The 11,352-nt window shown below is 54.2% G+C and overlaps 1 protein-coding gene across 1 annotated transcript; it reads right to left on the bottom strand.

Annotated features, from left to right (window-relative positions):
* Positions 1 to 208: 208 nt before the first annotated feature.
* Positions 209 to 9,144, bottom strand: SIGLEC11 (sialic acid binding Ig like lectin 11). The gene is made up of 10 exons (XM_045856221.1): positions 9,139 to 9,144; positions 8,661 to 8,853; positions 8,194 to 8,571; positions 7,793 to 8,068; positions 7,592 to 7,639; positions 4,575 to 4,832; positions 4,195 to 4,485; positions 3,878 to 3,974; positions 3,499 to 3,580; positions 209 to 1,994 (listed from the first exon to the last, which is right to left on the bottom strand). The coding sequence occupies exons 1-10, from the start codon at positions 9,142 to 9,144 to the stop codon at positions 1,803 to 1,805; spliced, it is 1,821 nt and encodes a 606-aa protein (XP_045712177.1). The 3' UTR covers positions 209 to 1,802.
* Between the last annotated feature and the right edge of the window lie 2,208 nt (positions 9,145 to 11,352).

Below are 11,352 nucleotides of genomic sequence, written 5' to 3'. Positions count from 1 at the left end.
CATGGAAGAGAACAGGACTGGGTAGGGTAAGGGGGTGAAAGGCAAAGTTTCAGGGCAAAGCAGGCTGAGAAAAGCAAGAGTGGCTGGAGACCAGGGTGACAAGCCCCAAGGCAGCCTGAGGCTGGGTGGCCAGAGGCCCTGTGGCCCGAGAGCCAAGAGCACCCTGAGCCCGAGAGAGAGAGAGAGAGAGAGAGAGAGAGAGAGAGAGAGAGTCCTTTGTACTGAGGACTTATATAGTTGGTGGGATAGGATGGAAAAAAAGTTACATATTGATTAATGGGTAAATGTGGTGCCAGCTTTGCTGAGGGGATGTGACTACCCAAACTCAGGTATGTGCAGGGGTCTGTTACCCCAAATCCTTATCTTGCTCCAGGCCCCATTTGTTCACCTTGTTTTAAAACAAATACATGACAGAAGGCAGTTAATTAAAATTGGGGCACTTTCCAAAGTTGTTTATGGGCTCTTTCTGTAAGCATCAGAGACTCCCTGGTAAAACAGATAGTGACCAGAGATAGGCAATTAACCAAAGTTATTTTATGGGTTCTTTCTATGGGCACCGGGGACCCTCTCCCACATTCAGGCATTGGGATGAAAGCACAGTTTCAAAGCTTTCTTTCCCAGACTGTGGAAATGTTACATAGACTTTCAAGGACTTCCCTCCTTTCTTGCTAATATAGTGTCTCTTGTGATGTTAGAACACCTGGCAATATTATCAGACCAGGCTCAGGCCTGCCCGAGTTAGCTTGTGAGACTTGTCTCCTTCCTCCTCCCTGCCTCGGTTTATTATTTATTCCACCTAACTGGTAAAAGGCATTTCCTGGCAACCAGGGTGCTAGATGCTGGCCAGTGACAGTATTGCAGTCTCAGAGTTCTTTCTGTGCTGGCTCCTGCCTCAATCCAGGGCACAAAGGTGTTCACTTTATGCCAAAGCCTGTTTACTGTGTTGGCTCAGCACGCTCATGTTTTCCTATTAATGCAAACTGCGGGGGAAACTCAATGGGCAATCAATGCAAAAGCAAACAAAATAAGTTGGATGTGACCACTGTGAAAACAAATTCCAAAGTAAATGGGACATAGGCTGTAACGGCAAGGAATTTTATAAGCAACCTCTGCAAAAAGAAATGGTTAAGGAGAACCAAAGTGTCAGGGGCATAGAATGAAAGAAAGAGGTGTGTGATTAGATAAGCTATCACTTAGTTCAGGTCATCAGTGAATGATTTTTTGTGTGTGTGGTACAAAAAACAAATGGGGCTTCTAGGAAGCTCGCTCTGAGAGACCAGTGCGCAGCGGCCATGCCCCGGAGGCGGTCCCTATGGAGGGGAGGGGTCACAGGCAGGTGGGGCGGAGCTGCATTGCCGCCCAGCGACAGCCTTGCCCAGGCCTTCAGGGAGCCCTGGAGCTGAAACAGCTCTGCAGAGTGGTCCCCATCAGGATGCCGGGACCCTAATTCCAGGCGGGCTGCCCTGAGAAAACGCGTGACCTGAGGCGCGGGGACCTCTGCGCACGCGCACCTGTCCAGCGCTTTACTGTTCATTGTTGCGTCGACGCCCCACCACAGCCCTACGGGTTAGGTTTCTCGTGTCCACGTTACAGAGGGGACACTGAGAAGTAACAGTGACGTGCTCGAATTCGTGCTCCTGATTGGTGATGGGGCTGAAATTCGAGCCCAGTTCCGCCCATCACCACACCACTGGGACACCCGCACAGTTGTCGTTAGCTCGTTCTCAGTAATTGCCCCTGATGTCTCCCTTCCCGGAGAAGCCCTGGGTCTTCCAGCCACAGGTCGCCGGAGCTGGGGGTCCTTATTCGCAGATCTTGATCTCGGCATACTCGGTGCTGCTGGTGGCCTCCTCGTCCGGACGCTCCCAGGGCCTCAGCCCTTGGAAGCTGAGCGAGGCGTAATGGAGCTCGTGCTCCTCCCCCGAGGTGGGCGTGGCCGCTGCCGGGGCCGAGTGGTCCCTGCGGATGCCTGGTGGGCACTTATGCTGGTAACCCTGAGTGGAGAGGAGGAAAGGGAGTCAGATTAGGAGAATGGGGGCTGGGAGACAGCAAGGGACCTGGAAACTGAGCAAATTAGTCTTTTATCTAATCACAAACATTGGTGGAACCCCCATTCATTCATGCGGTCAACAGATATTTGAGAGTAATAATGTCTAGACCTTAGTAATCAATTGCCAGTCACCTAGATTCCTTTCAACAATCTACTTGGGTGACGCTATCCCTATTCTCAAGTATCAGGTGGAGAATCTGAGACTAAGTAAGTACCCCCAAAAGCACACATTTAGTTGTTGAGACCGCCAAGGTGCATGCCTGGTCTCTCTGGCTTCAGTGTCCGCTACCTTATGGGACAGCTTCCCTGTACCAGGCCCTGCCTATTCATTGGGGAACAAAGCAGACACCCTGACCTTCCTTCCGCTTGCAGGAGGGGAAGCAGCCATTAAGGTAGTAGTCAATTATATTACTCTCTAACTGCAAATTGCACAGGCAGTATGAGAAGGGCAGGAATTTGCTCAGACCTGGACTGCCCTCAGGGACCACTGAGCATTTCAGAGGTTCAAGCAAATGAATTCATGAAATTATCTTATGAACCCTGCAAAGGATATCACAGCAAAGGGTTAACCTCACCCAAGGAAAAGCTTGGGCTTTGTCCCCAGCACCAGAGAGAGAACCTCTAAGCCCTTGGAATGTCCTGCCTGACAGGAGTGTCTTGTTCACCTGGGACCTTGGGCCTCACCAGGCAGCCCGTGTGAGGGATGGCGAGGGCCTTGGGGCGTGCGGTATCGGCTGGACCTCGGCAGGGGGCAGAGACTGAGTCCAGCTACCAAGGTAGTCAGCCGTGCCTCCCTGACTGACCCCCAGTGAAAACTGGACACTGAGGCTCAGGTGAGCTTTCCCAGTGGGGACATCCACGTGCGTCTCACTCATCGCTGCTGGGAAAAGTAAGCGCTGTCCCGCTGGGCCCCCTGGGAGACACTGCGGTGGGAGCTGGTGCCTGCATCTCCTGGACCCTCCCCAGGCGCCCCTCCCCTTGGCTGACTTTAATCCACAGCCTTTGGCTGTAATGACCTGTAACTGTGAATGAAACAACTTTTCTGAGTCCTGTGAATTCCTTCTGGTGAGGTATGGAACATGAGAGTGTCTTGGGGACCCCTACACTTGTAGTAGACAATTATTTGGGGCCCCCTCTGACATCTGTGCTGGGGAGGAGAGAGAGGAAGGAGGGGGAGGTGGAGCTGTGGGGGCAGGGAGGGACCCACTGGACCAGAACACGTGCAGTGAGATGGACAGGTCCTAGGCTCTGGGAGAGGAGACGGGGAACAGAGGGCAGGGGGGCGCCCAGGTCACTGGCCCGGGCGACTGAGTAAAGGGGGACACAAGAGGAAATGCCTGTTTGGGGTACGAGATGATCGCCTTAAGGCATCAAGACAGAGGAGGCCATGGCCACCCTGGGGAGGTGACTGGAGGAGGGATTCTGGTGGATGGAGGGCCACAACTCACCGGGGAGGTGGGACCCCGCAGGGAGGGGGCATCCGTCCCACCAGCTGCAGCCTCAGGCATGTCCTTCCTGCGGGTCTTCACTCTGAAGGGGGGACGGGGACCTTTCAACAGCCTGCCTGGCTGAGAGCTTGGAGTGTGACCTCTGCCCCCCTGCCGAAGAGGCTGGAAGGGCTGCCCAAAGCCGGGACTGGGGGACACACTTAGGCAGATGACTTTCATAATGAGAGCAAGTGCCCTTCACGGGTGGCTGGGGTCGGGATAGAAACTGATCCTGCCCTGTTCTCGCAGCCTGGGCCACTGCTGGGGCCGTCTGAGATTTCAGGACCCAGACCCCTTCCCCCCACAGCCTCCCCCTCCCTCCCCCCAGGGTCACACTCACTTGAAGAAGATGAAACAGAGGCAGAGACTGAGCAGGCCAGCGACGCCGGCTCCCCCGGCAGCCCCCAGGAGGAATGGTTTCCCCAGCTCGGGCTTCCCTGCAGACCAGTGGGGTTTGGGGTGACTCCCCATCCAAGCCCCAGGCCCCGTGCCCCTTCCTCCCGCGGAGCCTGAGCTCTCCGGCCCTTACGGGGCTCTGCTCCTCACCACTTCCTCCCTCTCATCCCTTCCTGTCTGGCCGCAGCCCCACTCCCCAGCTCAGTCCTCCCTTTGATCCCTTCCTTTCTCCCTCAGCCTCGGCCCCCGCAGGCCCCTGACCTGGCAGCAGCAGCAGCAGGACGCTGGCGCTCTGGGCCCCGTGGACATTCTCAGCCTCGCAGCTGAGCCTGAGGCCGGCGCTGAGCCCCGCGCGGAGGCTCAGGGAGCTGTTGGCCCAGGGCCCCGCGGAGCTGGAAGTGATGGTGTAGGAGGCGGTGCTGGGGTTCCCCTCCAACAGCCCCTCCCCCAGCCGCCAGCGCAGCGAGGGGGCCGGCTCGGCTCGGGAGGAGCAGCTGCAGCGCAGACCTTCGTCTTCCCAGGCGCAGGAGTGTCCGAGCAGCCGTGGGGGGTCTGTGGGGAGCGAGGAGAAGGGTCAGCTGTGCCTCTACGCTCCCAGGACCCGGGCGCCCTGCCCCCAGGTGTCCCATTCCCCCACTCACAGTGCACCGAGAGATGCAGGGAGACTTGGAGGGAGCCCAGCGGGTGCTGAGCTCGGCAGGAGAATTCGCCTTCGTGCCCCGACTCCACCCGGGACAGCTGCAGGACCCCCGGGTTCCAGGGCTGGGAGGGGCTCAGGGTCCGGCTGCCCCGGGCCCAGCTCAGTGTGGCGGGAGGGTTGCTGTCCGCGACGCAGAGCAGGCGCAGCGAGTCTCCCTCCCGGACCGGAAGAGATGAGCCGTTCCCCACGTGTTCCAGTTCTGGGGGCACGGAGAGGGAGGGGGCGCTGAGCCCAGGCCTGCGCTCCCGAGTCTTCTACCCACTTCTCTCTCCTTTACTTACTTTTTTTTTTTTTAAGTTGGGAAGGGATCGCCAAGTTAAGTTTTCCAAGCAGCTTCGTTGAGCTATGTAATTCTCGTGCCACACAACTCCTTGTACATAGCATAGCCACAATCGATTTAGAACGTTTTCGTCAGCCCCCGCGAAAGAAACGGTGCACACCTCCAGCGCCTCCCCGCGTCCTCCCATCCCCCCTCCCCAGGCCACCACTACCCTACTCTCTGTCTCTGCCAGTCTGGACAGCGCACGGAAATAGAGGCAGACTCTGTGGCACCTACCTCCGGCTTCTTTCACTCAGCGTGGCGCTTCCCGGGCTTGATCCCTGTCCATGGCCAAATCATGTGCCCCACCTGGATGGACCACGTTTTGTTTCTCCCTGCATCCATCCGCTGCCGGACACAGGAGCTGTGCTCCTTGACTTCTTCGAGGAGCCCCCCTGGTCCACATTTCTCTCCTTCCTGACCTACGCAGTGCCCCTCCTCAAAGGACCCAGCAACACGGAAGCATCCTTCCAGGCGTCTCGGGACCTCCCGTCTACCTCCTCCTCTCCTTCCTTCCCCCAGTTACCTCGGGACAAGCAGCGTGTGGACAGGTTGCACTCTAAAGTTTGCAGAGGAGCCCTGGCTGGGGTGGCTCAGTGGATTGAGTGCCAGCCTGTGAACCAACCTGTTCGATTCCCAGTCAGAGCACATACCTGGATTGCAGACCAGGTCCCCAGTAGGGGGCGCATGAGAGGCAACCACACATTGATGTTTCCGTATCTCTTTCCCACCCTCTCCCTCTCTTTAAAAATAAATAAGTAAAATCTTTAAAATTCACAGAGGAGGAAGGGGTGTTGGGAATGAAGCCTGTGGCCCTGGACCATTAGCTACCCCCTGGCTCTGGTTAGAAATGCAGAAGCTGCATTGTCACAAGATCCTGGAGAAAGTCGCAGGCTATGTAAAGCTTGAGGAGCAGAGCCCTGGAGAAATGCCATCCCGTTCGCCAGGGGAGCGTTCAAAGTGGCAATGCCATGGAAAGCAAACTCAGTCGACAGCTCAAGTGCCCAACAGAGGTGAAATGGAAAACTGGAGTGTGTCTCCTACACAGTAGAGCGATCCAGAGATGAGGAGACACATGGATGAATGTCAAGGACACGGGGTGGAGCCACATCCAAAAGAGGTAACTGTGACCCCACGCTAGTCACATTAGCCACGAGGTGGGAGCAACTCCAGTGTTCCATCAGCGGATGCAGGGAGAAATCAGAGGTGATCCATTCACACCATGGAATAGTATTCGGCCATGAAAAGGAACTTTTTGAAGACATCACCCTAAGTGAAAGAAGCCAGGTGGGAAAGAGATGCAAAAGACAACATACTGGGTGATTCCATTTGTATAAAATATTCAGAACAGGCAGATTCTTGGAGACAGAAAGCAGATTAGTAGTCTCCTGGGGCTAGAGAAACGGGGCGGGGGGAAAGGAAGGAGCTGCTAATAGGCACAGGGCTTCCTTTGGGAGGGGTGAAAATGTTTTGGAACCAGAGAGAGGCAGTGGTTGTCCAACATTGTGAATGCCCTAAATGCCACTGGAGTTCCCTTTATAATGGCTAACTTTATGTTATGTGAATTTCATTTCAACTGAAAGTAAAAAATTAAAAGATCAGACAGGAACATGTGTTTCAGTCCTATTCACATAAAGCCTTCAAAACCATGGTGAATTAAACATTGTGTAGAGATTCAAACATATCTGGGTTTTTTTCTAAGATTTGATTTATTTATTTTTAGAGAGAGGGGAAGGGGGGAGAAAGAGAGGGAGAAAACATTGATGCGAGAGAGATACATTGATGAGTTGCCTCTCGCACACCCCCTACTTGGGACCTGGCTCACAACCCAGTCATGTGCCCTGACTGGGAATCGAACCAGTGACCTTTCAGTTCACAGACTGGCACTCAATGCACTAAGCCACACCAGCCAGGGAAGATTCAAACATATTTGGTAAAATTATAAGAAAAGTGTAGTATGTCCTGGGTAGTGTGGCTCAGTTGTTTGGGTGCCATCCTGCAAAGCGAAAGGTTACAGGTTCAATTCCTGGTCAGGACACATGCCTAGGTTTCAAGTTTGGTCCCAGTCGGGGGCAGGGGGTGGGGTGTGGGAGGTGGGGGGCATGTACGAAAGAAAGGCAACCAATCAATGTTAGGCTCCTTCTCTTTCTCTCTCCATTCCCCTGTCTCTAAAAACCCTCTCTCCCTCCCTCTCCCCCTCTCTCTCTAAAAGCAACGAAAAAATATCCTGTGGTGAGGATAAAAAAAATAATAGTGGGAATGTTGCCGTGTTCATTCCCTTGATTGTGGTGATCTTTTTGCAGTGTGTATGGATATTACATTATCACGCTGTACACTTTAAATGTATATAACTTATCCCTCAGTTATACCTGAAGCGGAACTAAAGTAAAATAAAGGAAAAAGAATAGTAACTAGGGCGTGAATGGGAAAGGGGCATTTAGGAGGTTCCAAAGGGAGTGAGAGGCTGTCCTGTTTCCTACCCTGGGTGGTACACGTATTTGCAAATCGTGTTAGCACATAATGAATAGTAGGTTAAAACAAAGTGTCAGCGAGAGCTGGGCGCCTCCCACCTCTGTGCCCCTCCAGGGTTTGGCCTTGGGCTTCGATCCCATCCTGGGGGAGGGGACATCCCTGCTTACCTCTGGGGCTTCCTCGGAAGACGCTGATGGTCAGGTTCCGTGGAGCGTCTGGACAGGGAGACGCAGCGAGGAACGGAGTCAGAGCCGGCCGTTCCACAGCCACCCACCCCAGGGGACGCAGAAATGAGAAGTGGGAGACAGCAAAGCCTGTGCCCTTCCTGCAGGCCCCTCCCCCACCCGGCATCCCGGCTCCGCACTCACAGGACACGTTGAGTGTGAGGGTCCTCTCCCTGCTCACACTAGTCCTGGGAAAGGTGACCCGACAGGTGAGGTTGGTGCCGTGGTCCTGCGGGTGAGGGGTGAGCAGGATCTCCGAGGAGTTATAGGCCGCCTGGTCCCGCCCCAGGGGTCTGAGGACAGCCCCAGTCCAGGTGATGGTGAGGGGCTCGCAGGCCCCGGGCATGGAGCACGTCAGGTAGGCAGGGCAGCCCGACTCCAGGGGCTCCTTGACGCGGATGTCGGGGATCTGTGTCAGCTCTGGAGAGGAGAGACCCGGAGGCTAGACCTCATCGGGGACCCCCGCTGTGTGCCTCTAAGAGACGCAGTCCAGCCCTGAGCTGCAGCGCCTCCCTGTGGTCTATTCCTGGTATTCCACTACATACCTGTCACGTCCACCGTGACGAGGTTACTTGGGTAACTGCGGTTCACAAGACCTCTCTCCAGTTGGAAGTAATACTTTCCTCGGTGGCTCCTCTGGGCGTTTGTGATACTCAGGGAGCAGTTGTTGTCCCCGGGGCCCCCAGAGAAGTAGAATGAAAATCTGGCCTTCTTTTTCACTTTCTTGATTTTCTTGTTTGTGGCCAGGAGTTCTGTGAGATTATTCTTTTTCAGGAACCAGTAGCCATAAAGAGGGGTCGAGTCGTTCCCGCCGACCCGGGGGTAGGTCACGGTGCAGGGCACGTGGACACACAGGTTCTCCTGCACCGTCACCGATTCTGGCACTTGAAGTTTGTACCCTCCTGGATCCTTCCCAAGGGACCCTGGGGGGACACAGAGGCTCAGCTGCAACATCAGCCCCCACCCTCGCACTGGCCCCTGGCCCAGGACCCCTGGCCCTTGGTTCACTCACCTGCCCACAGCAAGGGCAGAAGCAGCCGCAGCATCTCCGGGGTCCCCGGCGCTGGGCCTGTTCCTGGACTATCTGGCTTCTGGGCCTGCCTGTCTAGCCTGGAAGGAAGCTCCAACAGGAAGCTTCTGGAGGAGATGGGGGTGGGGACCATCCACAGAAGAGGAACCTTGGGAGCCTCTTCTTGGGACTTCTCCTTTCATAGAGGAAAGTAACAAGGCAGAGAGAGAATGCAGGGTCACCCGGTACCATTCTCAGGGGTAGGGTGGTCCCAGGAATGGGCTCTTGGTGGCTGTTGGAGTGAGGACTCCAGGTGAGGTGCTGGAAGCATTCATTCATTCATTCATTCATTCATTCCCAGGCACACATCTACTCAAAGCAGGAGCTGGAGCAACCAGGAGACTATGACCACCCAGCTGCTGCCACCAGGGGCTCACCTTAGAGTGACCCCAAAGCCAGGGCCCGCCCCCAGGCTCCCCACGGGCATTCTGCCTCCTGCCCCCTGCCTGTCTTGGGGCTGGGTCTCTAGTCCCCACAGGGCTTCTAGCCCCACAGTGAGAAATGGGAGCCAGTCTCACAGGGCTGCGCACTCCTAAGGGCCTCGCACCAGGGGTTCAATGCTCTGAAATTGCTGCCTTGAAATTCTTAATAATTTTATCTCTGAATATGTGTTTTGTAAACGAAGTCTACAGGGATAAGGAGCATGCACCCAGGGTACTGGAACCTTGGGTCATGCTTCTGCCACCTCCACTCCTGCACAATCCCCAAGATGGGTCCTAGGCCCTGCTCCTACCCAGGCACAGAGTGGGCTGGGTCATGCTCAGGTGAGAGGGAGGAGCCCTGGGCACCTGTGAGGGTCTGCACTGCCCACCCCGCAGTCAAGCCTGAAAAACACTGAACAAGCTCTGGCCAGGTAGTTCATTGATGAGAGCATCATCCCCATATGCCAAGGTTGCAGGTTTCATCTCTAGTCAGGGCACATATGGAAGCAACCAATGAATGCATAAGTGAAACAACAAATCAGTCTCTCTCTCTCCCTCTCCCACCCTCCACCAAATCAATTTTTAAAAAAAACACTGAACAGCCCTGGCTGGTGTGGCTCAGTGGGTTGAGCACCAGCCTGCGAACCAGAAGGTTGCTGATTCGATTCCCAGTCAAGGCACATGCCAGGGTTTCGGGCCAGGTCCCCAGTAGGGGAGCGCACAAGAGCCAGCTGATCAATCTTTCTCTTGCACAATGATGTTTCTTTCCCCTATCTCTAAAAAACAAACAAACAAAAAAAAAAGCACAACACTGAACAAAAGGTGATCCATCCATACAACACAGTGTTATTGAGCCATAAAAAGGAACAAAGTTCTGATCCACGCTACAACATGAGTGATGCTCAAATGCTATGCTAAGTGGAAGAAGCCAGACACAGAAGGCCACACACTGTACAACTCCACTTATACATGAAGTATCCAGAATAGGCAAATGCATGGAGACAGGAAGTAGATCAGCGCTGCCTGGGGCTGGAAGAGGGGGAACAAAGAGGGACTGTTAATGGGTATAGGGTCTCCTTTTGGGGTAATGGAAAAGTTCTGGAACCAGATAGTAGTGATGTTTGCAGAATACTATGAATGTACTTAATGCCACTGAATTGTGTACTGTAAAATGGTTAAAATGGTAAGTTTTATGTTATATATATCTTACCACAATATTGTTAAACAGTTTATTTATTTATTTTTAGACAGAGGGGAAGAGAGGGAGAGAAACATCACTGGGTGTTTGCCTCTTGCACACCCCTTACTGGGGACCTGGCCCCCAACCCCGGCATGTGCCCTGACTGGGAATTGAACCAGCAACCCTTTGGTTCACAGGCCAGCACTCAATCCACTGAGCCACACCAGCCAGGATTCCAGTGTCTCTTATGAGGACGCTAATCCTATGCATGAGAGCCCCACCCGTATGACCTCATGTAATCTTAATTACCTCTAAAGACCCTAGCTCCAAACACAGTCACACTGGGGGTTAAGGCTTCCATAGGTGCATTTGGAGGAGAGGGGACAATTCAACCCATAGCACTAGGAGAACTCAGCATTGCCCACGTGACTCCTCTAGGAGAGAGGACGGGAAGCTTGCACCTGGTCTGTCCTGAATGTGCCCCATACACCTTTCCCCTTTGCAGATTTTAATCTGTATCCTTTTGATCTGATAACACGTAACAGTTTCTCTTAGTTCACAAAGTTCTTCCAGTAAATCATCAAACCTCAGGGAGCTCTTGGGGGCTTCCAGAGCAATCTGTTCCCCTCCTCAGGCTGTGGTGTAGGAAGCCATTGTTTCCCTAAGTGGAGGCCCCATGGCCAGCTGCCTGTGTCTGTAGACTCTGCAGACCAGGGCTCCCTGTCCTCGGTGCACCCCCTGTTGGACTCGGTACTCCCTCCTAAGGGCTCAGCGCTTGTTTGAGCTGGAAAGTTGTTGACCAGAGAAATTGCTGAGTATCACAAATACACAGAAGGAAACAGGGTGACCACTTCCCCATTTCTCAGTCATGTGTCTCTCAAACATAAGGTGACTTTTACTTTTTTTAACTGAATGGTCCCAGGTGGCTCCACAGGGACACCACGCCGCATCAGCACAGCACATCTACAACCCGTGGCCTGTCCACCCAAGGTCTTTGCATCCCCTGCCTGTCCTCCTCTTGCCTTTGCTACTG

Source organism: Phyllostomus hastatus, unplaced genomic scaffold (assembly GCF_019186645.2).
Source record: "Phyllostomus hastatus isolate PE091 unplaced genomic scaffold, TTU_PhHast_1.1 phas_scaffold_1224, whole genome shotgun sequence".
NCBI classification, from domain to species: Eukaryota; Metazoa; Chordata; class Mammalia; order Chiroptera; family Phyllostomidae; genus Phyllostomus; species Phyllostomus hastatus.
Note: the sequence above shows the minus strand (reverse complement) of the source record. Positions and strands in the feature narration are given on the sequence as shown.

Excerpts from the sequence above, each read along its gene's own strand:
- SIGLEC11 (XM_045856221.1), bottom strand. Across the intron at positions 8,572-8,660 it reads TCTGCCCTTGCTGTGGGCAG|GGTCCCTTGGGAAGGATCCA; the intron begins GTGAGTGAACCA and ends GTGTCCCCCCAG. Across the intron at positions 3,975-4,194 it reads CCTGCTGCTGCTGCTGCCAG|GGAAGCCCGAGCTGGGGAAA; the intron begins GTCAGGGGCCTG and ends ACTGGTCTGCAG.